Here is a 27,223-nt window from a genome sequence, read left to right on the forward strand (position 1 = left end):
ATGCATCTTTAAAATCATCAGAAATTGAAAAATTTAAATTCTAAATTGTGATTTTTTTTTTCTCTTTATTTGGTGTATTTAAAGTTCTGGAATAAACAAAAAAAGAAGAAGAAGAAGAAATTCCAACACTAAAGTTGAAATTAATATAAAAGGTAACTGAGCAGAACTCCAGGGGCTCCTATAGATCCCAGTTATCTGTAAATCAACTTGTTTGTAGCCCATGCATTTAAAAAAAATATATAATTAAAGTCTTAGACATGCACACCTTGGTAGTTAGGAAAAATATCTTTTTTTTCTTTTTTGTGGGCAAATAAATTAGTAAAAGGGGAGAAACATGTAAACATTTAAAGCGAGTACGAGGAACTTTCAGTTTTGTTGATTATAGCGCCTCCTCTTGACAAAAGTGGTACAACACCAGCACCTGCTGTTGTGCCAGCATGTGAATTTGTGTCGAAAGCAAGTGACAGATCGCAGGATGTATCGTCAGGCCATGTATTTAAATGTGTTTTTATTTGTGATAAGAATGTGTGTCAACTAATGTCAACTAATATAATGAGGGCCTTAAAGGACGAGTTCACCCAAAAATGAAAATTCAGTCTATATCTATCTACCCTCTTGCTGATGGAAAGTCAGGGGAGGTTTCTCAGTCCACAAAACATTTCTTGAGCTTTTGAAGCAAAGCATTCACCTGAACAACAGACATTATCGTGACTTGTTTTAAAGAGGTCATATGATGCATTTTGTGCATGTTAAAGTTCTGCAAATTCAAAAAGCCCACGCCAGGTGCACCCTGGGAAGTTAATTTGGACTTCCTTGCAGGATCCTCAGATTATCAGTAACTTTAATACTACATGTCCTGATTTACAACAATTTGACTGAAGTGGCAGCTACATTCATGGCTGATACCAGACAGGCCTGTCAATGTCTCCCTGCAACCTGGCAACCATATCTGGATCATCTATAGCTCTTAATTCATTAGTGTATGTGGGCCGAGTGTAAGTAGCTGCGTGGCCCGTCACTCAGCCAGACCGACTCTGCTGTGTAGGAACCTGCTGCAGCAGACAAAGCAAAGATATTACAGCTGAGGTTGAAGGCTCATTCTAATCTTTGGAAACAGCAGCAACAGTTCAGGGTCACAAAGTCCAATTTACAATCATCTCATGGCCTTTCTCAGCAGATGGAGTTGCTAACTTGTTATATAGATGGTTAAGTCAGCCGTCTCCATCATGAAGAAGACCATGAGACAAGGTTGAAAGCTCTGGACTCTTGGCACCTTTGTTCCTGGCACAGATTCTGAATTATCACAGCGGGAAAACAGGTGTAACTTAAGACACCTTTACATTAAATGCTCCAGTACTGACCCAGTCTTATTAAAAGCTCTGCCATTAACGGGATCTATGTTCTGTATGTTCGTTCGTCGTGGGTCGTATCGTTGCCTGTTTGAGGCCCCCAGGCTGCGAGTGGATAAGGAGAAGGACGAGTGCTAAAAACAGCCTGTCAGTGAGTGAAAACAGACAAGCGGCAAACCTGCTGATAAGAAAAATGAAATTCCTTCTCAGCTTTATCTCGCTGGAAAATAGTTCTAATGAAGGTATGCGAGATAGCGTGAGGAAATCACACCTCAGGCAGGTAGAGTGACACGCCACACGTTACAGCTCAGCACCTTCATTTGGAGGATTTTCAGAGTGGCCGTGGTAACTGAAGTCTTCTGGACTTCATAGAGACCAGAGCGGTGATGTCCACGCTTCAGGAAACCTCTCTGTTCTTTCATTTCTCTTCTCATTGCAGAAACAAAACAGCCTCCAATCAACATCAGAGCACAACACATACAAACTCCCTCTTTGGTCTCCCTGTGAACACTGACAAATTCTTGAAATTATTTCACAGCAGCAGCCCGCTCATTCTGGCCCGGTGGCACAGACCCAGAACTGCGTTCGGCCCGATTAAAACAGAATGTAAATGACCTTCGCTGCTCTTTCATCACAGAGCGCTTCTTCTGCTTACCCGTGGCACCCTGCCCCTTCCTGTCTCTCTCGCTCTCTCTCTCTCTCTCCTACCTCTGTCATCTTGGAGAAAGAAAGGGGGGAAAGTCATTAGGCACAAATGGGGAGGAGAGAGCAGCTCGTGGTTGCTATCGCCATGAAAGTCAGGGCAAAGCTCGGAGCCACTGAGAGACAGTGCGAGGACGGCACTGGGGAATATCTGCCCAGAGAATATAATGCGTTTTCAGCTCATTAAGTTGGATAAACACATCGCTTACTGTAGGAGATGCTGAGACTCATCAGCAGCAGGAAAACATGGGAAAGTAGGTGCTTTTCGATTCTGATTGGGATCATCGCGATGCATATTGTGTTCTCTGTTTTCTCGTTGGCCACTTGTGATGCTTAGTCTTGAAAAAGAGCATCAGAAACATGTTTTTGCCTCATATAGCTTCTTAGGCTGAAGCGGTATCACAAAGAGGATTCCAGGCAGTGTTACGAACTTGTTTTGTTTTCTCATATTGTCAAGATCAATGACTCCAGAGGGAATGCGGTGAAGGAGCATCAATGGGTTGCCATCAAACTGACTTGGAGACGTCAACAGCCTACTTCAGTGCAACCTCAGTCTGGCACTGAATTGATGTGGAGGACCAGCGGTGTGTCAGAGACCTTCAGCGAGATGGGGAACGCCATGCGAGGCGTCGTTGCCTTCATTCCCTCTGAGCGCTGCCAACGCTTCTTAGTGGGCGACCTGAAGGAGATGCCACTCGATCGGACCCTCGACCTGAGCAGCCGGCAGTTGCGTCGGCTGCCTATCGCTGCCTGTGTGTTCGATGAGCTGGTGAAGCTCTACCTGAGTGATAACAACCTCAGCAGTTTACCCGCTGAGCTGCAGGGCCTGAAGAAGCTGCAGCTCCTGGCCCTGGATTTTAACTGCTTTGAAAAGCTCCCTGCAGCTGTTTGCAGACTCCCCCAGCTGAGCATCCTTTACCTGGGTAACAACAGGCTTTACAGCCTCCCCAGAGAGCTGAGTGATCTCAAGGAACTTACCACTCTGTGGCTGGAGACTAATTGCTTCACTGTTTTCCCTGCGGTGGTTTGCGAGCTCCCTAATCTCAAGACCCTGCACCTCGGTTATAACCAGATACAGAGTTTGCCTACAGAGCTGAGCAGGCTGGAGGAGCTGAGAACTGTCTGGCTTGCAGGGAACCAGCTGGCAGAGTTCCCGCCAGTGTTGCTGGAAATGCACTTTCTGGCCGTCATTGATGTGGATCGGAACAAAATACGCCGCTTCCCGTGCCTGTCTCACCTGCAGGGCTTGAAACTTGTCATCTACGACCACAACCCCTGCGTGAATGCCCCGAAGGTGGCAGATGGGGTTCGAAGAGTCGGGCGCTGGGCTGACAGCGAAGACGACGAAAAGGAGGACGAAGGGTCAAAAGCAGCGAGTGAGACTACAGCGGAGGTTGCGGAAGTGCACACCGAGGAGGAGCACAACATTTAGGGTCAAGGAACAAAGTGACCTCCAGCTGTGGTGTGAGGCCAGGCGGGACAGGATGACGTTCAAGTGGAACACTTAAAGTTGGAGTGGTGTGTTGTACATCAGGCTGACGGCTGGACCTTATATGGTTACGAAAAATCATATGAGCCTAAAGATCAGACGAAATTAAATCCAAGAGGGTGGTCTGCGTGAAAAAAGGGAAATGTGAATCCTGAAAACAAAAGTGTTGTGTTTGGTTACTGAACACTGAATTAAATGTTGCTGTTTGTAAAACTCTGTATATGTCTTCAAATGAGGAGTGACATTGTAAACTTCTATTCATTTTCATCAACAGCAGTTTTTTTTTGTTATTTATAAAGTTCTTGACTGTTTTATTCTATGAAATATAATATATATTACATATTAATTGATGATTTTGTAAAGCTTTACACACTGTAGGGAAACAGTCTTGGTAAGCATGCATTCTTGCTTGATTAGTGGTGTGTTTACACAACAATCCATCCATTAGTTTCTATTAAAACAACATTATTTAAAATTTTTACCTTGAAGTAACAGCTTCAAAATCATGTTGATGGTTCAGTGTCTTGTAATTGGGCGAATGGTGTCTCTGTCTCACCCATCAGGGTCAGATTACAGCGTTACACACATGTTCACTTCAACACATCACATTGTTATGATGTCATGAGTTGTGTTTGTAGTTAGCACACACGTTACCGACCTGGGATTTGTAATTACGACAGTGGTGTTGCACTCAGAAACCGCGGGGTGTGTGTGAAATCATACAAAACGGCAATTTCTACATAATGTTTCTTTGCTGAGGCTTTATTGTGGCTCATGTAGGAACTTGTTCTGAGCCGTGATGTCAGCAGATGCAAAACAAAAATAACGTTAAATCAGAAAAAAGGGGAATTGATGCCAGCACATCAGCGCAGAGAATCTTACCGCTGCGATCGAGAAAAAGAAAAAGAAAAAGGACTCATTACAGGAAGTCTGAGATAGAATCGGTACCTTCTGAGGCTAAATTCAGTGAGGTTTTTAATACCAGTGATGGATGGTTTAAGTCAATTAGTGCACTCCTTATCCAGAGCAATGCATAATTCATCTGATAGATTGGGGATGTGGCTTTGAATAAAGACCGCTAATGGGCCTTAATATCATCACCATGAGGTTCTAATCGCCCACAGATCCTAAGTGCAGCTTTTTTTCCAAACACTCAGTAGAGTATGACAGAAATGTTGTGTAAACAAGACTAAATGACATCCACAACGTAACATTTCGTGCAGTTTTGAATTTCTTTTTAGGAAATGCAGGAAAAACTGATTAAGGACATGATGCTCAACAGACGAGTTCCTGGAAATCTGATGGTTTCAAACCGCACAAACACACGAAGTGACTCTGCTGCAACAACTGCTCTATTGTGAGATTCTGTGAGCACATAAAGATATTTTTCTTTCTGTCTTTCAAATCATACGCAGTGTACTTTATGTCAAACATTAACTGCATGATTTCTTCACACTGCACGCTTGAATCCAATAACAGTGAGGAAGGTGTGAGGAAGTTTAGTGATTTTAAATTAGTTTGAATTTTGTTTGATGTGTCACAAACACAACATGTGCTTTAATTATCATGATATACAAAGAGATTTCAGGTTGAATACAGGCTTTCCATGTAACTGTGATGATGTCAGCGCCTGTCATCACTGATCATTTCAAACTTTTATTTCTGCTGTGAGCTTTGTTACTGTTTGCAAACATGTAACATGGAGTGTGTGTATTGATTGCACAGAAGTACGAGTGTGTATTTTTCATGTCGCTCTACATTTCTTCACTCGACACGCAGAAAACTATACTGACCAAGTTCTTATTAACATGCATTTAATGTCCCCCATGACTGACTCTTGGTTTTAATCCGTTTTTAAAAAGGTGGTATAAAAAGGTGCGTACTATGAATGTAACTTAATCTGAAGTGTATGCATGTCGTGTTTGGAAACATAAATGTTTAATATCTTCTATTTCCAGCCACAAATATTTTTAGGTAATAGATCAGGTTTGTATTAGTCACTGAGCACTTACTCTCATGTCATACAACAATACTGGATAGAGCATTTGTATGAGGTGTTTGTTTTAACTGATAAAACATTTTTTCATTGTTGTCATCATATGCTTTTTCTGACATGGAAAATCCTCCCAATGCTCAGATTTGAGTCTCCAAATCTCACGTATCATTCACAAATAAGAGGACACTTTGTACATTTTTTTGCTACTTTTACCTCAAGTGCCAAAATTAGCAGACTTGTGTTCACACAAACATTCTGAGCAGTTTCCTTATTTATCATCATTTGACAGAGATGTCCTCCAGTTTGGTAGGAAAGACAATAAAGAAGAAGAAGAAGTGAACACGGTGAGTTTATTTAATTTGTTAAATGCATAAATAACATGTACTCGTATAACTTCAGAGGCATTTACATGGACATGACAAAGTCCATTATGAGTTATTATCTTTGGTACAAAATCCTACAATCACATTTCTTTTCACTTGCTTAAACCCGAACCTCCCCTCAAGTGTAGCTTAAATAAACGGAAGCCTCCATCAACATCCTGCGTCACCTTCACTTTATTAGAACGACCAGCATCGATTTCAAAACAGTAACTTCGTTCATCCTATTTATACTGTATCCTGCTTTGTGTTAAATATAAACATGTTTAGTTAACAGACATATTAATAAACTGTTCTTAGAGAGACTCATCTAAAACATCCTGGTGCTTTACTGTAAGGAGAGCACAATAAATACCATTTTAAGAACATTAAAGTGAAAAGTACAAACTGCACTGTAACAGACAGTGAACACTTAAGTTCTGATGCAGTGAAAACCAACTCTGTGAAAACACGGCAGTTAAATCGTTCCGTTAAACTTGAGACAGAACGTCTCTATCTCAAAAAGATGAAAAAGCCACAAGTGTCTTCTGTCCCTTCAGCCTGGACCGATTACACATTCTTTTCAAGCAAGTTATTTAAAACAAAGACTCTATTTTAGAAACACTTTCCAAATCAAATTGCTCCAAGAAAGCCTCTCAAATAAAAGTATCACGAGGATGGTTTATGTGTAGCCTCTAAAAGGTCGGGAAGCACTTTTTCTTGGAAATGCCAACTTTAACCAGAATAAAATATTGTTTCAAGTGCAGTGCAGCCACATTCAAAGACAGAATCATCTCTGGGAGGAGTGTCCTCTCAACTGTAGCCTGGTCATTATGTAACAAAAAGCCACCTTACACAACGTCAGGGCTGTTAAACATGGGCAGGGTTATCTTTATGAAGGTGTGCTCAATTACTGAAGGTGACGCAAAATTCCTGTTGGCTATACTGTCGAACAAGCCGGAGTTGGAATGTAGTACCTCCTGACATCACACACATTCAGATAACAGAAACATAAGACTCAACAAGTGCTGTTCTCTTTAGGGCAGGTGTCCAACAGAGCAGAAAAATGAGCAGACAGAAACGAGGTAAAGTGTTTTCCGAACACAACACAATAAGCTGCAGTTAGTTAGCTAAGACAACACAAGTATTAGGCTCTCATGCATCTATATTTAGGCCAACTCAAACAGAGGGTTTTGCTTGAGTCAGTCAATATCTGCCAAATCACATTCAATCGCGACTGCGTCATGTGAGCATATACGATAGGTACTTTAACAACGTGCGGTGGCCCGGTTCACAGGCTCATCCAGGGTCCAGGTCTCTGCCGGAGTGCCGTCTCACCCTGCTGAGGCAGCTGTCCTCCATCCAACATGTCAGAGCTCTCCGTCTCCTCGGGCCCAATGGAGTCATGAGACTCTTCCTCCTTGGTATCTGGCACATCGGCCCCTGAGGCATCTGGGACTATCGAGGGCTTCTTTGACGAAGGCTCCACCACCGTGCCATTTCCTGAGAAATCAGATGCCTCAGTCGTGGATCCAATCACTGTAGGGGCATTTAATTCCTTCTGTGAGTTTTCCTTCTCCATGCGTTTGCGAGCCTCCTCTCTCCTCTGCTGGATGCGGGTGTTGTCCCCAATCATAACCCTGACTCTTACTTGATCCGGGGGCCAGATCCCACCCCATATGAACTGCAGGTAGCTGAACAGCACGATGACGCTGAGGAAGGCAAAGTTGGTGGCCACGCCGATCACCGCAGAGGTCAGGGGGAAGTTGTACAGAACATATCTTATACCGGTGAAGTATGCGTGGATACGGAGCTGAGCTGAGTAGATCTGCACTCGCTTGGAGTGGATCTGAATGACTGCACCAACTGTGGGCTGATAAGCATTCGTCTTGTAGTCCGAGTAGAGCTCCACCTCGATGAGCTGCTTCTGCTCAGAGATCCCGGTGAGAAGGAAAGGAGAGAACAGGAAAGTACTGAGGGTCTGCAGAAGGCTGGATCGGTAGTGGAGCATTGTAGATCGTCCCACTGATGAGACGGTCTTCCCACCTTTGGTGTAACAGGACATCCTGACCATGAACATACCCAGCTGTTCATTCACCGGTGACTCGGGCATCTCCAGCTCCAGAGACACACGATAAGGCTGCCCGTAAGCCATCACCTGGTCCCTCTCGTTCTTCATGAAGGAGATGTTGGCCGTGGGGAATGAACACAGTCCTGACTCTGAGGTATCACAGTCAGAGGCGTAGTAGAAGTGCACCGGGGTGGAGAAGCTCACAGTGGGCATGTAGGAGTAGTAGAAGCTGCCATAGAGGAAGATGGACACCCAGAGGAGCAGAACCAGAGAGCACAACAGGATGGCAGCCTGAAATAAAGTGCGCCGGGCTTTGAGGAGGGTCACAGCTGCCACATCCTGCACCCAGTGTAGAACCGGTCCCACCGTGCGCCCCATCGTGTCTGATCCGGAACCCGCCGACGTTGTCCTGGTCCTGGTCTGGGCACTTCTTCCTCCTCCCAGCCCCGTCGACTGCTGCCCCTGTGGTGGGTCCTCTTTATGTTCATACATGAGTGGGTGTTTCCCTCCGACACTGTGTACCTAATTGCTTATCTTCGCTCTCCCATGTTACCTCAACACACACGCACTTAAGCTAAAGTGCCGGTTTAGCTTTTAAAGCCAGCTGCTGCTGCTTTAACGTCCTCGAGTTTAGTTCATAAGCTACTCGACAATTCAAAACATCCCCCTCTAAACGTTCAATTTCGATGTTTTCTACTGCCTTGCCCCGAAGGTGTCTAACTAAGCTCTTCGGCAACTTAGCTAGCTTGTTTTTACCGGAAGCTGCAGCCGTTAAACACAAAAACATGACCGCGTCGTGATCCGGAAGTTGATTTTCTTCTTCTGTGCCAGCTCGCAGCAGCCCGAGAGGAGCCGCAACAACGACGCCAGCGAAGGAGAGCAGCAGGCCGTCAGTCTGACAGACGTCGATGGGGAAGAAAAGTCGCCTCACCGGAGGAGCAGTTGGTCGCAGAACGATTCTACAGCTCTCACCCCCCGGGCTACGAAGTGGGGCTGCCGGGGAGCGGGAAGAAGCGCCCTCGGGATCTGATGGTAATTTTTCTTTTTTTTTTTTGACTTGGTAGCTACAGACTAGCTGAATGCTAAACACTCGAGGTGTGAAGAATGGGCCCATCCGGTTGGAAGTGATTTGCCTAACAATAACGATAGTTAGCTGCCGAATATGTTTAACATCTAGTGCAAATATACACCCTCATCGTGAAATGGCTAACTTAAATGACATCTAATGCTCATGACGTTGTATCTGTTAAGCAAAGCGACCTGAAGCTATCGGCTAGCGTGCTAAGATAGCCGCTAGCAAGCTAACGTGAGTAGCTAGTCAGTTGTTGGGAGCCTGCCAAAATAGGCTTATAGCAAATTACATTCGCAGTTTATCAAAATAATATTACCCTTCATTACACAAATACTGTCAAATACATTTGACTTTCTTTACCGCGGTGCATGAGAAGACAGCCAGTGTGTGGATGCTAATGGCTAACGCTGCAGCTCGCTTGCCTTAGGATCTGAAACATTCAGCTGACGTTTTTCGTTTGTTTGTTTGCAGACGAGCCGGAGGGTGAAGGCTTTAGGTTCCTGAAGGAAAGAAACACAAACATGAAGACTCCTGCAGTGAAAGCCACAGGTAACATTAGCTGTGTGTGTGTGTGTGTGTGTGTGTGTGTGTGTGTGTGTGTGTGTGTGTTTGTTAAATGAAACAACGCCATTATATTGACTAAAGTTGTTCTGTTTCCCCTTGTAGAGGGGTTATCGTTGCTTGGAGCTTATGAGGACAGTGATGATGAAGATGGAGACTCTCATGGTTCAGCTGTAAAGCCTCAACTCAATCAGTCAAATGACATCGACAGTACATTGGCCAACTTCATGGCTGTGAGTATAATCTGCTGTCTTGTTTGTTTGTTATGATCACTTGATTATGAACTGATGATATTGTTAAGCTTGTGTTTAATTTTGACATGTGGAAATCAGTATGTTTACACTATGTAAATAGGAGAGATATATTATAAGCAAAACATTTACATCATTGTTTCAGCAGATACAACATATAGTATTTAAAGCCAAATTGCTTTTGCTGACTAACAAGTGCAGCAATATAACAAACAGATATTGTGTGAGCAGGCAATAAACGTAGAAAAAAAACACACTGATGTCACATTCATAATGTCGAGCATTTAGCCACTTTGCGATTTTGGTATTTCAATATTTTTTTGATTATGCAGTCCTAATTAAAATGAAATGCTATATGCAAAGAGTTGACATGGATCAATCGAGACACACTGCAAAGCAACTGAAAGACTAAACAGCCTTGTTTTTTTTATTAATAAATCCCTTCATTTATGTGAACAGTTGCAAATTATTGTTTTTAAACGGCGTGTTTCATTCCTAGAAATAAAAGCATGTGCTTGAAAGTAGGAACAAAACTCATGTTGCCATTGTTACCCACCGCAGGAAATTGATGCCATCACCACTCAGCCAGGTTCAGATGATGCAGCATCTTGTCCTTCAGCACCAACCACTGAGCCTCCCAGACCCGAGGCTCATCAGCCAGCTGCCGGTGAAGGATCGAATCAAAGCACAGAGTTTGAGTACAATACTCAGTACTCACTCGCTGGAGGTAAGTGTCTGTGCTGTATTTAAGATCGAGTGTGCATGACCAGATTAATCATAATTTGTTCATAAAGAAAGGAGGTATATAGGATATAGTGTAAAATAATAAGTATCTCATAAATTTCCTTTTTGCAGTGGGTGTAGAGATGGGTGACTGGCAGGAGGTTTGGGATGAAAACTCCGGCTGTTACTACTACTGGAACACTCTGTCCAACGAGGTGTCCTGGGAGCTGCCACACTATCTGGCTGATCAGGTGCAAAGCATGGGGCAGTACTCCAACAGGTAAGAGAGAAAGTTTTATCACAATGTTGTGAATAACTTTTCTATATAGCCAGATTAAAATCAGTGTACTTGCACAATCTGATGTTGACTTGTTTTCATGTTTCCTGGTGTTGTCTCGTGTGCAGAAATCCAGCTGTGTATAATGTGCTTTGGCATTTTTCCTTGTAGCGCTACTGTCAATGGCAATGGGACAGCACATGCAGGTTATCCCACTGAGGCACATGCTGCATCTGCTGCAGCCCCAACATTGGTGAAAGAGACCAAAGTGAAGGCAAGTGTGTTTTAAGTACATCACACATGTCCATCAGCTTGATTCTGTGGTGTGTATATTCTTATTCTAAGTTTTAACATATTGCCTTATGTTTTGTCTGAAAGGAGGTAATTGAGAGTGTTGTAGGCCTCACAAGCGAAGAGGAGGAGCGCTGCGGAGTGGCTGCATCTCTGCTGGGTCCTCTGATCCCCTCTGAAGTGAAAGAAGCGGAAGAAAAATGGAGAAAAAGACTGCTTAAATGTGTGGATGAGGCTGAGAACAGTCTGGATTCTGATGGGGAAGGTTTTCGCCCTGCAAGATCCCCCTCTACCCCTCTGCGAGACAACGACCTTGTCCCCGCTGTTCAGAAAGATCTTGGCACCAAGAAGGAGTCAGGAGAAAACTCAGATGCTGAGGAGGGGACAGAGGAGGACACAATGGAGCTGGAACTGGCTTTGGAGAGGAAAAAGGTGAGGGAAACTTTGATTTCCTGGCAGGAATTATTTTCTCATGTACAGCAGTGGTATTTCAAAATTAGTGGCAACATGTATTGTCAGTGTGAGGCTAACAGGCTCTAACCTCTTGTCTGATTCTCAGGCTGAGCTACGAGCGCTGGAGGAAGGCGACGGAAGTGCAGGGGGCTCCAGTCCTTGCTCTGAGACGAGCCAAGAAGCCGCTGGTGCTCGCGGAGTTCTACTGAAGAAAAACCGGTGGAAGACTGCCTTTCCCTCTCTTCCCAGCCCCGACTCTAACAGCCGAGGCTCAGATGTGCAGGACAACACAGAGACAGGTAAGTCAATGTAATTCCATGCAATCGGAGGGAAAATGCATTAAAAATGCCATGTGATATATTATTTAGGCAAAGATTCCTGCAAACCTGATTGCCTCTCTTGTATCTTTTAGCACCTACTAAAGTCACTGAGAGTGTTGCCGAAGGAGAAGACAAGGAAGCAGACGGTCATGAGGAGAAATCAGTTACAAAATCCATCGTTAAAGAAGAGGTGGAAACTGCTGAGCTCAAAGTGGAAACGCCTGAGCTCAAGGTAACAACAGTGTTGCTATTACTGACATGAGAATTGCTGCAGTCTCCATTTAAGACATGCTTTTGATGGTATAAACGTATAGTTTCAGATTGGACAACTGGCAAACACCTTAACCAGCAAGATGGAGTTCCTGGGGATACACAAAAAGGCGATCTCAAACTTTCAGTTGCTTCTCCTACAAACTGAGGTGAGAGGATAATGGTTCAGACTATTAGCAGTATTATCCGAGCTTCCAGATGCAGCTATCCCAGTGACTGTTGAAATATTAAACATTTAATTTTGTTTCATAAAATTTTGCGCACAGCCATGTGCTAGTACTTAAATATTTAAAATTCTCATAATAATCCATCACAATGTGTCATATTGGAGACTTGATGTAATTACTCTTCCATGGTTCTTATCCGTCTTGTCGCTCCTTTGTCTTTGTTATCTGTCTTTGCCTCAGCTTTCTGTGGTTTAATCTCACTCTTCTCTCTTTCACGTTTTTTCACCCCCAGACTCGGATTGCTGACTGGAGGGAGGGCGCTCTGAATGGGGTCTATCTTCGCCGCAGGCTGCAGGAAGCTGCCGAACACATAAAATATTACGAACTTAACGCCACACCTAAAGGCTGGTCCTGCCACTGGGACAGGTACGCGCTCCTTACCTTTCACATCTCTAAACTCCCTCGTCCCCCAAAAATCTTACCGTGTGACAACAACTCCCTCAGTGCCGAGGTTGCAGACTTTGTATCATGACTTGGGGAGAAGCTTAACCAGTCCGAGAGGATCTAAATACTTACCAGAAACAGACTCTTCAGGTTTCTGTGATGCAATCCTGGCACTCTGCCTTGCACGTACTGGTAAGGGAGCATCCACTCTGGGCCAGCCTGCTTCCTGTTAAATAAACCTGCCACAGAGAGGACTCCCTGTCCCTGTAACACAGACTCTAAAGCCCTTTGTTGTGAGGGCGTTTTGTAGACTGATTATCGGTCCAGTCAGTGGAAAAATTGGGAGGGGAGGTACTGTATGTGGTAGGAAGGTTGGTTGCGTGGGAGAGCTTTGCACTTTTCAGGACTACAACCCCCAGAATGCAATGCAGACAGAGTGATGCCCTGGAATCGTCGAGTGTCCTGCATCAAATAAAAGGTGAAGATGGAGCAATGACGGGAATCCAGCAGGTCAGACCTACTCTATTTCATTTGTCTTCCTGTTTTTTTACTTTCTTCTTTCTGATGTAAAATGAGTTGACTGTGTGCTTATTTTCTGACCTATGGTTGTTGATTATGACAATGATGATGCTTCCTCCCTGGCGTCTTCCTGTGTCTGGGAGGGAATGGTTGTCTTAAACGGAACAAATGTGACAACCATGGTGTGAGCTGCTGAATGCTACTTTCAGGACCTAGAGATGATTTGATTTGCTTTCTTTGTTTTTGAGAGCAAGGTGGGTTCCCTATCCACATCCATAACCACACTCTAATTGGGCCCTTCTTTTGGATGGCTAAAGTCGCCGTCCATACCAACACTCCTGCCCCCTACTGTGGCTATTATGTCCACTCCCTTGCCCCCACTGTCCCAGGGTATCATGCCACTCAGCCAGTTGCTTGGCCGGTCGTTGAGACTATTGCCCTCTATCTCTGTTGTCCCACTTTTTAGAGAGCACAGGCGGTATTTCTATGTGAACGACCGGACCAATGCCTCCCAGTGGGATTTCCCAACAGAGGAGGACAATTCCGAGGACCTGAAGGGCAGCCAGACACAGACTTCTAGCCAAGGGGATACCAAAACATCATCTGTATGTGCTGTTGGGGCCACAGGTCAGTCGCTGTCTACTTTTGCTGTAACTTTGACCAACCTGTTAATAGTGCAGTGTGTAAGAAATGTGCCAGAATCTGTTTAGAACAAAACAGAAATAAAATATATGTTCAACAGAATGTAAAGAACTTAAGAGCTGGAAGATGCACAATGAGAGATTAGTTTGTTATGTATTATAAGCTCTCATTTTTTTAGTTTAATGAATAAGACAGAATACCCCCATAATGTGTAGAAGGAAATAGTGACCTTGGAACAGAAATTCCCTGCTGACAAACAGGCCTCCAACAGTTTTGGAGACTGTGTTCAGTTCTAATCCGGCCTTTTCACTGAGATGCTGCTGAGCCAGTTTCGTTGCCCAGTGTAAATATAAAGACCCTGCTAATGGGCCACGTGCTGCCCATCTAACGGCAGCTTCATATAGCTATAGACTGCTAAAGCAGAGTATATAAAGCAACAGGTGGTGGTTACTATGGAGATGTGCTGCCCCATATTTGTGTGGAGTGACCTTCGACAGATGGCCGGTTCTTACGATGCATTTAAGCGTCTTGTTTGATGACAGTTGGGGGGAAAAATGTTTACTTATGTTCCATTAAGTTTCCCACTGAGCAGTGAACATTGCTTTGCTGCATGAAGTGACAACTGTGTGACAAAAATATTTCCTCCCTAACAAGTTATAACCTTTATTTTTCTTTTTTGAATAAAACAGGATCTTCTATTTTTCCCTCTGCTGCTGCTCCACCAGCACCTCCTCAGCCCAGTGCAGCAACCTTCTGGTCTCCGTCTCAACCTCCTCTTCCTGACAGCCCACCTCCACCTTCCAACTACCCCCCGCCTCCGCCTCTCCCGCCAGGCTCTCCACCTCCACCCCCTCCACCTCCAGACAGTGATGGAGAGATCATGGAGGTGGAGATGGAGATGGATGATGATAACGACGGGGAGCCTCCCGCTCCTGGAACAGAAGAAGATGCTGGCGTGAGGCCTCCTTTACCTCCAGGCACTGCTAGCATGAAGGTATGAGAGTCATGAGGTTTCTTTTTCATTAGTCTAATTGTTGATAATGCTTCATGTAAATTCAGATTAAAAGAGGGCTGCTGTTAACATTTATCATATTTCTTGTCACTTACACAGATTGTGGAGTCGTCGAGCACCTTGGGGAAGAGTCAGAAACGTAAAGCCGGTCAGCTGAATAAAGCCATTACGATTGGCAGCAGTCCCATCCTCTACACACAGCCTGCTGCTGCCACCGCCGGTAAAAAATATATCACTACTCAACATCTGCAGTGACAGGGCAAATTAATCATATCGGGCACAATAATGCATATTTGTGAAACCAGCATTTGTGCCAGAATTACATGTATGGATAAAGGTCACACCACATTAACACCACACAGTAGTGAGAAGTGGTATTTCAAAGAGGTAACTGCAATTCTTTAAGCAACATTCAAGTGTTTATCTAATACATGTTATTTGTCTGCAGCCCCTTTAATCTCAGCAACAGCCTACTGGGGCATGCCGGCTGTCGCTGCTCCTCTCGTCCCATGTGAACCTCCTCCTCCACCTGTCCCAGCCCTACCTCCTCAACCACCACTGCCACCATCCCAGCCGCCCTATGAGCCACCTACAGCTAAAGCTCTGCCCATAGACAAGACCAAAAAAGGGAAAAAGGATAAGGTTTGTATTTGAGTTAATGTTTCTATTCAAAGGTGGGCAAAAGATTTATTAAAGAAAGTGTACACCGTTTAGGTTGGTTTTCTTAACTTTATTTTTCTAAGTCTACGTTGTCAAGCCCTCTTTGATGTATCTTAAATATGACGTTCAAAAGAATACACAGTGTAACTTTGTCCTTCTATGTCTCTGTAGTCAAAAAAGAGTAAGATCAAAATGCCATCGCTGGTGAAGAAGTGGCAGAGCATCCAGAAGGAGTTGGATGAGGAAGAGAAAAGCAGCTCCAGTGACGAGGACCGAGATCAGCTTAACAAGAAGAGTATCGAGGACTGGAAGCAACAGCAGTTCTTGACGTATGTTTATGTTTGGATCGACCGTGATGATGATGATGAGGATGATGATGATGTAGCTACACTGTTTGCTTCACTAAATTGTGCTGTTTTTGTTTGTTTAAACTCTACAGAGGGAAAGCTTCAAAGAATGCCAACTTCGAGGCACTTCCTGACGACTGGCGGAACCGGATAAAGAAACGGAAGTTAGCAAATAACACGTAACATCCGGCTTGTGTCATACATACACCCACCATTTCATTTTTTCAAAATCCACTCCAACCATTACCATTAAGATCATCCTCCACCAGCTTAAGTTTTTTTTTAATGATCTGTGGACATTAAGAGGCCCTTACATGGCAGGCCATCCACCAGAGGGGTTTGAATGTCATTTTCTTTTTTTTTTTTTGTAGCCACAATTGTAAATGTGCCAAATGTCTTGAGTTCATCAGAAATACACCACCACCATTATGTATAGACCCCCACCTAGATGACCACCACAGTTTGTTTGGAGGGATTGTCTATTTTATTGAACATTTTTACAACTGTGTACATAAAAATGAATAACGGTATAAGTCAAGTTTGGTTTTTTTGGAAGGGGAGGGAACATAACTGAAGTTGTACATTTTGTAAAAAGTTATTAAACTGTTTTTCCAAAGTCATCTCTTTAATTTTTGTTTTTTTTTTATGTGCTCTGTATTTTTATTATGCATTAAAAAAACAAAAGTTCTTAAATGACAACTTGAATGCATTTTTTTTTTTTCTTTTGACCATTTTTATTAGACATGAGTTACAGCATTTCAATTCTAGTATGATGTGAGTAATGTACATTACAAATGAATGACATACAGGCCGTAACACTATTGGACTGTTACATAATCTTCAATACCATCCACACACTTTTAGGATACCTTGACCAATCCATTACATTTTAGTAGTTTTCTTTGCCTTCTTTGGTCTAGGCTAAGGTTTTTTTTTTGTTGTTTGCAAGAACATAAGATGGTGTTAAAAATGTTCATGCATATTCGAAAAAACGTGTTCGTATTTCCAAAGGACAGTAGTATTTTAAAAAAAAAAACAACAACACAATTAAAAGGTAAGAAATAGAATAGAATCAAATAAACTCCCATATACATATCAACATAATATTGTACAAGTGTATTTCCAGGGGTCTCGAAAAGGTTGTGGAAGAAAAAAGTAAAATTAAAACTTGGAGGAGGTTAATATTTACATTTCATTGCCAGTGATTCATGTGTGTGTTTTTTAGATATCAAAGTGAATACACACATATAAAATAATAAAACTCTTTCAGCCCTCCTGGTGCTGCAGGTGGGTGGAGGAGACCCTGAACACAAACCTGATTTTTCTTTATGTGGGAGATCTGCCACTGGAAAAGTTTGCGGACCACCGATTTCTGTCATTGTTCTCATTTCCATGTTGTCAATAAAGCTGGGAGGGGGAAAAAAAAACTAATGGTGCAGTATCACCACGGCAACCGCGCTGTTGTCAAGACAATCAGTTGCCTAGCAACATCGCGCACTTCCTGAAAGAGCCGTGAGCTTTACTTTTTCACTCTTGTTTATCTAAAAGTTTCGCATTTGAGACATAAGCGAGGTGAGGTAGGTGGTTTTAGTAGATATAAACTTATTGCTTTATATCGTGAAAACAATGTACAAGTTTAGAGCGACACGGTGAAGTTAGAAGTCAGTTGACGAGGCTGAAATAGACCGCCATGTTTTTCTGCATGTGGAGAGAGAGGCGACCGAGAGCTGCTGTCGAAGAGTGACAAAAGTGGATGTAACCTGCCTACAGTTACACCTGTATAAATACTGAATGGAGGACTTTCTCTGACACTTCAGCAGAAAGTCACATGAAGAAGTCTGTGAGGAAAAACAACCCTCAGCTCCTCACATGTAAGTTCTGTCTGATAATGACTTGTCGTTGTTGTTTTTGTCTTTTTCTGGGAATTCACAAAGATGAGGCTGTTATTACAAAACTACAGACCATTATTGAACTATACAGGAGAGATACATAATGGTTTTAGACAATATTAAGGTCCGTTCAGTGACTAGCTCATGTTTGTCACCAGTTAGTGGAAATTAGCTAAATGGAAATTAGCACAATCATCCTTTAAAGGCTGTTAAAGGCTACTATAAAATGTTATGTCTGCTCTGTTATTACTCATATTTGTTATGTCATCTTGTGTTTCGTGAAAAAAAAAAGATGAGACAGTCGAATTTGCTTCCCAAACATCAATATTAGTTAATGATGACATACTTGATCTTGGTCTTATTATTGGCACATCTGCCAATAATGGTCATGGTTACAAGCCAGTACAGCTCTGGCTCAGTTTGGTGATTAGGTGAAATACAACATTGATGACTTTCCATTTCTTACCAGTAAGGCAGAGAAAACATCAGCCATGTCCGTCTCCGCCATCAGGAGCTGGTGGAACTCCTGCCAGTTGGACAAATCGGACATCAATGACTCCAACTCAGAGGAAGACGAGGAGGATTCAGCAGGGAAGAGGCTGTGTAAGATATGCATGTACTCTCTGTGTAAATGAACTGTTTGTGTTTATTTGAAAAACTTGAGAATTTCATAAAGATCTATTGATTTAGAGCTGGACTGCTATTGACTGTCTGGTACAGGTTTGGGTTTTCCTGTTTGGAGAAAGAGGCTGTGGGCACTTGTAGACATTTCATCTCCTCCCTAAACGAGATCATTATGTATTAAACAAGAGCTCTTTTGTGATTGAGATAATTAACAGCAATCATGAGCAGTATAATCTCTTTTTAAATGGACAAGCTTTGTGAAGTAAGCAGGCTGACCTGATGAAAAATGTATGTCCATAGTGCCCTGTGAAAGAAACAGATGCCTGAAAGAACAATTATCGACGGTGTGATTCACGTTCCCCTCTCAGTATCTAGAAACCTGAATCAGACCCTGCGGACCAGGCAGCTGCTCATAGACTTTGATGCTGGACGACCTGTTTTGAGTCTCAGGGCCCCGCTGGACCTGGTTAACCTCTCCTCCCTCTCCCGGCCCCGTTGGCCCATAGAGTGCGAGGTCATCAGTGACATAATCCATCACATAGGTAAGAAAAACATTAAAATTAAATCATTACGTTACGTGGGATGTTACTGATGTGCACAAAGACTTGTCAGTGGTATTAATCAGCTGGCTTAATATATCCAGTCAGAACACGAACAAATTAAAGCTTTGTTCAAATCCTGATGTGTATTTTTGCTTTAAATTTGAACACATGATGAGACCAAGAGAGTGTGTGTTGCAGAGTGGGACCCCACAGAGCCGGAGCCTTTCTACCAGCCCACAGGACATGAGAGGAAACCCCTGCCAGCTGGAGAGGAGAGGGGCAAAGTGGTGTACTGCATCGACCATGGTAACAACAGAGGCTTTGTTTGAAGTGTTCTTCCACCACGTTACGTGATATGGTAACGTAGTGCCATGTCATTACAGCGGTTCTGACAAAGTCCTCTGGTCATAAGATCAAGATAGGAACCTAACACTGTTGCTTATTAGTGAGGACGAACCTAACCTGCCTCCCTAATGCTTCAAAGTGTGGGTTTCATTTAATCAACAACAGTTTTATTGACAGCTGTGCAGATTTAGGGGTTGATATTCACTGTTTTCCTGTGGTTCTAACTCTTTTAAGCCACTAAGCGTCCGTATTTCACCTGTTCCCGTGTCGGAGGAAGCAAGGGGCCCATTAAGAGCGCTACGCATGATGCCAATCAGACGGACTTCACCCTGGAGTTTGAGTCACGCTTTGAGAGTGGGAACCTGCAGAAGGCTGTGCAAATGTGAGTCTTATCTACCGATTCATCGTTTCAGCTTCAGTCATCGTATTTTCATCCCTGTAAGTTTTTTACTCTGACTGACCACCCGTATTTCTTCGCTGTTCAGCGGCATCTACGACTATGAGCTCACCCTGCGCACAGACATGTACACCAAAAAGCACACGCAGTGGTTTTACTTCAGGGTCGGGAACATGAAGGCTGGAGTGACCTACCGCTTCACTGTCATCAACTTCATGAAGAGCAGCAGTCTGTATTCTCAGGGCATGAAACCACTCCTCTATTCTGAGAGGGAGGCCATGGAGAAAGGTGTCGGATGGCAACGCACCGGCTCCAACATCAAATACTTTCGCAACTTCAGTCAGGTGGGTGATTTGAAAATGTCAGTACGCTGAATTTTGCTGTCCCATTTCCTACTTTTCCAGCAGCTTTCATTGTCATTTTCATGGACATTATAACTCAAATTCTAATTCTAGAAGCAGGATTTCTCTTAAAAAAAACAACGTTTCTCCATTTAGAACACAAAGGACGACAACAGTGACACAATCACCCTGTACTCGCTCACCTGGACTCTCCAGTTCCCTCACGACTCAGACACCTGCTTCCTGGCCCACTGCTACCCCTACACCTATTCACACCTGCAGTGCTACCTGAGGCGCATTACCTCCAACCCAGCAGTGGCGTCATACTGTACACTGCGGGTGCTGTGCCACAGCCTGGCTGGAAACGCCGTGTACGTGGTGACAGTAACGTCTCGCGGGGTCGGCAGGGTGGAGGGCCGGGCCAAGAAGGCTGTGGTGGTGACGGCCAGAGTCCACCCTGGAGAGACCAACAGCTCCTGGATGATGGAGGGCTTCCTTGACTTCCTGCTCGGGGACTCGGAGGATGCTCAGCTACTCCGGGACACTTTTGTTTTTAAGGTGAGGGAACTGAAGCTCACATCTGTCATATTGCCATGATCATTAAGTCAGTACATTCCGATTTGTCTTGTGTATTTCTCTCACATGGATCTGTGGTGCTGCAGGTGGTGCCGATGCTGAATCCTGATGGTGTGATCGTGGGCAATTACCGCTGCTCTCTGGCAGGCAGGGACCTCAATAGATATTACAAGACATTGCTCAGGGAATCGTTTCCGTGTGTGTGGCATACTCGCAACATGGTGGAAAGGTAAGAAATCAAAACGTGTTAAATATTAAAGAACTTGTTTTATGTGGTTTTCTGCAATTCAGTGTTTTCAATAGTCTTTCCGTTTTTTCTCTCATATCCATTTATCCAGTAAATTGTTAACTGTTGTGTAGGTCAGTTGTTACAAAGAGTATCTTATTAATGAATTTGAAGCTTACACAGAGCAGCTCTTCCCCTTTATGTCTGTGAGTACTTACTTGGTTGCTTGGTTTAGGTTTAGAGCCTTTAGAGACTGTAGTCTCTGACAGATTTGGAAAATTAAAAACAGAAAACAATATTAAGATTTCACACCTTCTTGCGACAAACACAGATTGCCTTATTTAGTTCGTATTTACTCCCAGATCTTGTGTAAGAAGAACTTTTGAGTTATTTCACTGCATCCACTTTTACTATAATTCAAATTCAATTGGCTTTGTGACTCAACTTTTTTCCTGGCACATCTGCCAATATTGCAGTGTTGTCATTAGAAACATGAAGAATTTAAGAGGCAGCAAATGTAACCCTTCAAAGTAGCGTCTCAGTCTTGGCTCCATCACATCTCTGGCCTTGTTATGCTATATTTTCCTCAGGATGGTGGCTGAGATGGATGTGATTCTTTACTGTGACTTTCATGGCCACAACCGTAAAAACAACGTCTTCATGTACGGTTGTAACAACCGAGGTGATACGTCACTGAAGCTTCACGAGAGAGTCTTTCCACTGATGCTGAGCAAGAATGCCAGTGACAAGGTAAAGAATAGCATCGGACACTCAAGGTTTTTGTTGACTTGGAAGAAGTAGAACTATAAGTTCTAAACGTATAATTTTTTTGGACTTTTATAGAAACATCTCAATCTAAATCTCTCTCGCCCTCAGTTCTCTTTTAAGAGCTGTAAGTTCCGGGTGCAGAAGAGCAAAGAGGGAACAGGTCGAATCGCCATGTGGAGACTCGGTGTCCAGAACAGCTACACTATGGAGGCCACCTTTGGAGGCTCCACTCTGGGTGAGTGTTGACCTTTCTGCATGTGTGTTTATGTGTGTGTATGCTTGCATGTCTCTTGTCTGAGCATCTTTCATCTGTCTGATTGTTAGGCGACAGGAGAGGAACACATTTTACCACTCGCGACCTGAAGTCCATCGGCTTTCACTTTTGTGACACCCTGTTGGACTACTGTGACCCCGATCCAACCAAGGTGAGACATTTAGATTCCTTTTAATTTCTGGAGCCCTTAGTACAAATAAAGTGATGATTGTATGCCCCAACATTTTGTTTCCTCCCAGACAGCTTACTGTCTCACAGAGCTGGCAGCGTTGTTAAGAAAGCAGGTCAGAGAGAGGCTGGGCAAAGATTTGGGGCCTGACTTCTCTGTGTCTGACCTGGAAACCAGGTGAAATTCTAACTTATTATTACCAGTATTTTAAATACACATGCAAACCACACTTGAGCAATATGCGATAGCTATAAAAGGCGCTATCATTCAGTTTGAGCGTGAATATTTCTTGTTTGCTCTCACAGCACCAGCGGCTCAAATAGTTCAGATTCTGACGGACTCCCAGTTCATTTACTGGAGCAGCCACAAACTGCCCATCCAGAGGTATTCTGACAAACATCCACTCTCTGATGAATGGTGTTTTAACACGAGAGCTTTATTTCTTTGAATGGTTAATATCACATTTGTGAAAATCTGAACATTTTGAATCGTTTCGAATCGTTCACCACATGCTCCTGCTCTCCTCTACAGCTAACCCCGGTGAAGAAAAAAAAAAAGAAACGCCTGAGGAGTCAGAGAGAGAGGAACAGACTGCGACGAGAGAGAACGAAGAATAACACACAGACAAAAGTCCTGCAAAGCACCATCAAAAACATTGTAAGATACTTCATGACCCACAAATTCGTTCACACACTGTCTCATCAACTCAGACTGATTAGTGAACGATCTTTTCAGGAGTCCAACCTGCCCCATGAGAACACAGTAAAAGAGATCATCCAAGAGAGGCCCATTGGAAGACACAGGAAAAAATGGCAGGTAAGATGTGGAGAGTGTTAATCAGTTTAGTGAGAATGTTTCCTGAGCTGTTACTACTAATATTTCTGTCTTTGTGAAGGTAAATGGTCTCCTAAGAACAGCTGTGATCCCTCCTCTCTCCACTCACCCTAAGGAGGCCAGTCAGGTGACTCTGTGGCAGGGCGGCAAGCCTGTCAAGGTGAGGATGACACAGATGATTCAGAGCTTCACTCACACACTCACTTCAAGTTTGATCAATATAATGAGAATGTACAAAATTCCAACTTGTGATATTTGAAGCTACAGTAATTCTGACTTTGACATTTTGTGTGTTTTAGGACAACTCTCTGGTAAATGTTAGAGCGACGTACCTGCATCACAGGACGAAAGCAGGTCCACATCTCTGCACATACACAGCTGTCACACCTCACACAGGTAACGTGTTTATTTGGGAATCTCGGCTGTTCTACACTCAACAAAAATAGAACATTTTCACAAGTGAAGTAAAAAGATTTAAGACTAACCCTAACCCTAACCCACACAAAACAATTATTTTTGTCAGGTTTTGGGCACAAATTTGTTCTAATCTGAGTCCCCTAGCAGCAGAAGTTTAACATTGGGTGTTGAAGTATATAATTATTCAATACATAGTCTCCTGGAGGTTAAGGCAATCAAACTGAAATCACCAATATACTTGACTGTCTTTCACAGATGACCCAAAGATGGATGCAGGACAGTGGAGATGCTCCCCTCAGCTGCTGCACCTGAGTGCTGTCCATACACCTTCACCCAAATACTCACACCATCCCAGCCCCCCACAGTCCTTCGTCTCCTACAAAGTCGATGGAGGTTTGTGCTGTATGGAGCCGTATTCATTCCAAGGTTTCATCATCCCACAGTTGACATAAGTCTGCCTTGTCTCTCTCTTTCAGGGCTGCCACACTTCCTTACGGGGTACCGCAGGTAAACCTCACAGAGACATTGTACACTCGTCAGACGACAGTGGATTACTTCATGTGACAGAGGTGTTATGTCTCCTGCTTCACAGGTCTCCTTCATCCACTTACGTTGTTCCAACAAAGCGACTGCTGTCCAGTTTCAACACTAACCAATTCAACGACCGGCATTTTTTTAGAGACAGAAACTCTTTACAGGGCTCAGAACGTTGCTTTGTGTCGGAGGATTCCTCGCACGCTGGCACAAACGAGACCCAACAGCAGAATATGGAACAGGAGGAAAATTTCTCACAAGGTTTAAATGCACACATACTATTATATATGAAACTGAAATGATTATTTTGTTTCTTTATCTTACCTCGCTGCCCCCTCTTTATTACCTAATCGTGTCATTAATTTAGTGGGGTTGTCACCGCTGAGATCCATACCATTCGGAGACCAGAACCTGAGAGATCTTATCCCGGAAACTAAATCACCCAGCAGCTTATTTGTGCCTGTGCTGAGGGGAACAGACCTCCGAGGAAAACAGTAAGGGCACTGTTGAGCACTGTTTTGTTAAGGGTTGGCTGGGACATTAGCCCTGATGTTTGTGAAATAATAAGATGAACATTATGCATGTACCGAATGTTTAAGGTATGTCTGTTTTCCTCAGATTATTCAAAGAGACTTTGAGAGATAAAAGTCACATGGATGTTGTATCTCCTGCATCAAAGCCTTCAGACCTCACGAAGATGGAACTTCCACAGCCACAGAGCGCCATCCCCGCTAGGCTTCAAGCGAAGTACGTCGGGCGCAATGGCTCAGGAAGGGAAAGCCAAACAATTACAGCGCCACAAGAGGCAACTGTCAGAAGATCGCCACAGTCTGCTCCACTGTAGGGCACAACATTCACAATCTGGGAAATACAGATTGACATTGTTCCCTCGATACTCAGGCCAGTGATGTGACTCTCTTCTGCTCAGTGAAGAGGAATATGACTTTTACTAAAGCTTTCACACACATGCTGAGCTAAAATGACACAGATATGATTTGTTTCCAACTTGTGTCTTATAAATAAATGTGAACTCTTTTTAATGTAATTTATGTCTATTTTATTTTTGGTAAAAGTTTTGATTTATATAAACTTGCTTGAATTCTTAGACTACACTAACACAGAGATGAATTAGTGGCTTGATAAAAGACATAAAGGCTGTTACTTAAAAAGATTTCCTTTATTGCAACACTTAAAAAAGACAATCCCATCAAATAAACTGTGATTCAACTACAAAAATAAATATGTTCAATTGTTTTTTTTCTCCCTAATACTCAACTATTACTGGGAGAAAATATCCTAGGTACTACAAGTCATACAAAAAGTAACACATAATTTCTTGCTGTCATCCATCCGGGTCTGTGTGGAGTAATGATTTGTCCCGGTCTGTCAGGATGTGGCAGAGACGTCAGAGCTTCATGATTCAGTCAAACTGTCGTAGGTGAAATTGGCTTTCTGTGTGTCTGACCATGTCCCGGAGAGCCACAAACCCAGAGAGAGCCTGGATCGTCCAGGAAATAGAATTAAATCAATAATAATCACCAAATTACAAAATCTTGAAAACATTCCCAACATGACATATATATTAGAGCATATGCAGTACTAAGATTGTTAATGGCAGAACTACAACAGTAAGTTTTGAAGGAAAGAAACATATTGTACCTGTGTGAGTATGAACATGGTGAGAACAATGTGAACGCCCCTCTCCAGGGGCTGTATGAGAATGGCTTCGTTGAACAGCTGAAACAGGATGAGAGGAAACTGCAGCAGGATGCTCAGCAGCCAAAATCCAGCCAACTCTGGCACCTTCCACAAACACACACATCACAGGGGTTACAACCTCCTGGCTTGCACTTTTTTGTTTACTACATCTTCCATGTTTGTGTGAGTGATGCACCACCTTTTCTTGCAGGTTCCCAGCATAACCGAGAAAGAGTCTGATGGCCTCGATCAGCGTCATCACGATGAGAATGGTGATGAGGATGAACTTGTAGTAGTCGGGCAAGGCAGGATACTGGTGGAAACAGCAACAACAACAACAGGGTTCCAGCTCTTTTCCAGAGATCATTTTCAAGGACAAGTGACAATGTAACTGATACAAAAGACAGGGAACATGCCCATACACTAATATGTTCCTTAATTAATCAGTCTATAACCCCAATGCCTTTTTCTCTTGTGAATTACAGTGTATTATCCATTGCTGACTGAAGATCAATAACTGGGAAGAATGAACACCAGTAACCAAGGGGTTGCTTTCATCGAGAGCAATAGTAAATATACAAATTAAAAAATAAGACAAGCCTCTTAAAATCAATAACTAACTGGTTTCCTTAGTTTCTGTACAGTGTACTACAATTACAATTCTGTATTGTGTAGTTCTAGGAAGTTTAAATAGTGTTTACAGGACAACAAATTATTTCCCAGGACATTTTGCTTTTCTGGAAAACTCCTCAACTGTTTTTCCAGATTTTCCAGGATGTGTTGGGACCCTGAACAATGCAGTTAAATGATCTGAATTTAATGTGATTAATTGAAATGTGACAATCCAAACAAAGTAAATATCTGACCAACAGTTAGCAATAATTCATCATTCTTCCAGGATCATTTGATCACCTACTTCTACAACATATACACTTTAATATAAACTTTTGCTTAATAATAACATGTTTTTCGGTAACTGATGGCATATAATGATAGTTTAACATCTGCAGTATTTCACATTATCCTATCTTGCTCATCCTGTCTCTATTTACTCGTCTCCCGTCTCACTTTCTCTCGGTTCACCTCACCTTGAGCTGCAGCATTACAGTTTCACTGATCCACCACAGGGGGAAGAACCACATGTTAAAGTACAGAGACATCTGGAGGTGGAGACTGGACAGAACCCGCTTGTCTGAAAACAAACAAAAAAAAAACACAACACAGACCCCATAAACAACCCTGTTTCAGCAACAGTTCATGTGAAGCTACTTTGTGGAGGCGAACAAAGCTCAGTCCAGCCGCTCATGTCGGTCGTTAGCTCGGTTACCATCAATGCTAATTCGTCCGTAACGTTAGCTATGTTTTTGAGTTTACCGTGGGGCAAAAACGCGCCATTCTCCTTCGTGAGGGTCTGAGTCCGACTCTGGTCGAATAAGACATTCCGAGAGAAGTCTTCTAAACGTTTCCTGATCGTCTCCGGCAGGTCCATGGCGCCGCAAAGCCCCCTGCTAAAGCCAAAAACATCAGGACGAGGAGGGAGCGGCGCCTCCTGTGTCCTCACTCAGACCGAGCGGTGCTCCCGTCTCCATGGAGACCGAACAAATCTCGCGTTCC

At 43.3% G+C, this 27,223-nt stretch overlaps 5 protein-coding genes across 9 annotated transcripts; 3 read left to right on the forward strand and 2 right to left on the reverse strand.

The window, feature by feature from the left end:
* Positions 1–1,885: 1,885 nt before the first annotated feature.
* Positions 1,886–5,713, forward strand: lrrc10 (leucine rich repeat containing 10). Its single transcript, XM_037106532.1, has 2 exons — positions 1,886–2,305; positions 2,509–5,713. The coding sequence occupies exon 2, from the start codon at positions 2,620–2,622 to the stop codon at positions 3,481–3,483; it is 864 nt and encodes a 287-aa protein (XP_036962427.1). The 5' UTR covers positions 1,886–2,305; positions 2,509–2,619; the 3' UTR covers positions 3,484–5,713.
* A 156-nt stretch (positions 5,714–5,869) lies between these two features.
* LOC119024088 (seipin-like) lies at positions 5,870–8,495 on the reverse strand. Its single transcript, XM_037106531.1, has one exon. The coding sequence runs from the start codon at positions 8,456–8,458 to the stop codon at positions 7,187–7,189; it is 1,272 nt and encodes a 423-aa protein (XP_036962426.1). The 5' UTR covers positions 8,459–8,495; the 3' UTR covers positions 5,870–7,186.
* Positions 8,496–8,720: 225 nt separating this feature from the next.
* On the forward strand, positions 8,721–16,595 carry fnbp4 (formin binding protein 4). The gene is made up of 17 exons (XM_037106530.1): positions 8,721–8,998; positions 9,510–9,587; positions 9,705–9,832; positions 10,412–10,577; positions 10,706–10,853; positions 11,022–11,124; positions 11,229–11,573; positions 11,701–11,893; positions 12,007–12,146; positions 12,229–12,333; positions 12,644–12,777; positions 13,781–13,941; positions 14,646–14,950; positions 15,068–15,188; positions 15,417–15,610; positions 15,800–15,957; positions 16,068–16,595. Exons 1-17 carry the CDS (start codon positions 8,875–8,877, stop codon positions 16,156–16,158), a joined length of 2,694 nt encoding a protein of 897 aa, XP_036962425.1. The 5' UTR covers positions 8,721–8,874; the 3' UTR covers positions 16,159–16,595.
* Positions 16,596–17,422: 827 nt separating this feature from the next.
* agbl2 (ATP/GTP binding protein-like 2) lies at positions 17,423–24,956 on the forward strand. Of its 5 annotated transcripts, none has more exons than XM_037108044.1 (23): positions 17,423–17,552; positions 17,686–17,846; positions 18,334–18,467; positions 18,857–19,030; positions 19,229–19,336; positions 19,610–19,757; positions 19,861–20,116; positions 20,270–20,671; positions 20,776–20,918; positions 21,506–21,665; positions 21,792–21,918; positions 22,008–22,108; positions 22,197–22,303; positions 22,432–22,510; positions 22,658–22,783; positions 22,862–22,942; positions 23,022–23,120; positions 23,260–23,356; positions 23,633–23,770; positions 23,854–23,884; positions 23,970–24,172; positions 24,279–24,405; positions 24,530–24,956. In XM_037108044.1, exons 3-23 carry the CDS (start codon positions 18,356–18,358, stop codon positions 24,753–24,755), a joined length of 3,045 nt encoding a protein of 1,014 aa, XP_036963939.1. In that variant the 5' UTR covers positions 17,423–17,552; positions 17,686–17,846; positions 18,334–18,355; the 3' UTR covers positions 24,756–24,956. The 5 variants fall into 5 exon arrangements, with proteins under 5 accessions (XP_036963939.1, XP_036963943.1, XP_036963941.1 ...); XM_037108048.1 differs by having other exon boundaries at positions 21,804–21,918; XM_037108046.1 differs by having other exon boundaries at positions 18,338–18,467.
* Positions 24,957–25,069: 113 nt separating this feature from the next.
* Positions 25,070–27,210, reverse strand: tmem17 (transmembrane protein 17). The gene is made up of 5 exons (XM_037108050.1): positions 26,984–27,210; positions 26,698–26,801; positions 25,809–25,922; positions 25,571–25,714; positions 25,070–25,409 (listed from the first exon to the last, which is right to left on the reverse strand). The coding sequence occupies exons 1-5, from the start codon at positions 27,096–27,098 to the stop codon at positions 25,332–25,334; spliced, it is 555 nt and encodes a 184-aa protein (XP_036963945.1). The 5' UTR covers positions 27,099–27,210; the 3' UTR covers positions 25,070–25,331.
* Positions 27,211–27,223: the final 13 nt, after the last annotated feature.

This window comes from Acanthopagrus latus, chromosome 8 (assembly GCF_904848185.1).
Source record: "Acanthopagrus latus isolate v.2019 chromosome 8, fAcaLat1.1, whole genome shotgun sequence".
In the NCBI taxonomy this organism is placed as follows: Eukaryota; Metazoa; Chordata; class Actinopteri; order Spariformes; family Sparidae; genus Acanthopagrus; species Acanthopagrus latus.

What these genes read in the sequence shown, in the direction of transcription:
- LOC119024088 (XM_037106531.1), bottom strand. Translation starts at nt 8,458, where the DNA reads ATGTATGAACATAAAGAGGACCCACCACAGGGGCAGCAGTCGACGGGG.
- fnbp4 (XM_037106530.1), top strand. Translation starts at nt 8,875, where the DNA reads ATGGGGAAGAAAAGTCGCCTCACCGGAGGAGCAGTTGGTCGCAGAACG. An exon ending in TCCTGCAGTGAAAGCCACAG is followed by an intron (nt 9,588 to 9,704) that starts GTAACATTAGCT and finishes TTCCCCTTGTAG; the next exon opens with AGGGGTTATCGTTGCTTGGA. An exon ending in GCAGGACAACACAGAGACAG is followed by an intron (nt 11,894 to 12,006) that starts GTAAGTCAATGT and finishes TGTATCTTTTAG; the next exon opens with CACCTACTAAAGTCACTGAG.
- tmem17 (XM_037108050.1), bottom strand. Translation starts at nt 27,098, where the DNA reads ATGGACCTGCCGGAGACGATCAGGAAACGTTTAGAAGACTTCTCTCGG. An exon ending in CTGTAATGCTGCAGCTCAAG is followed by an intron (nt 25,923 to 26,697) that starts GTGAGGTGAACC and finishes TGTTTCCACCAG; the next exon opens with TATCCTGCCTTGCCCGACTA. An exon ending in CCATGTTCATACTCACACAG is followed by an intron (nt 25,410 to 25,570) that starts GTACAATATGTT and finishes TGGACGATCCAG; the next exon opens with GCTCTCTCTGGGTTTGTGGC.
- agbl2 (XM_037108044.1), top strand. Translation starts at nt 18,356, where the DNA reads ATGTCCGTCTCCGCCATCAGGAGCTGGTGGAACTCCTGCCAGTTGGAC. An exon ending in GGTGTACTGCATCGACCATG is followed by an intron (nt 19,337 to 19,609) that starts GTAACAACAGAG and finishes AACTCTTTTAAG; the next exon opens with CCACTAAGCGTCCGTATTTC. An exon ending in GACACAGGAAAAAATGGCAG is followed by an intron (nt 22,943 to 23,021) that starts GTAAGATGTGGA and finishes GTCTTTGTGAAG; the next exon opens with GTAAATGGTCTCCTAAGAAC.
- lrrc10 (XM_037106532.1), top strand. Translation starts at nt 2,620, where the DNA reads ATGTGGAGGACCAGCGGTGTGTCAGAGACCTTCAGCGAGATGGGGAAC.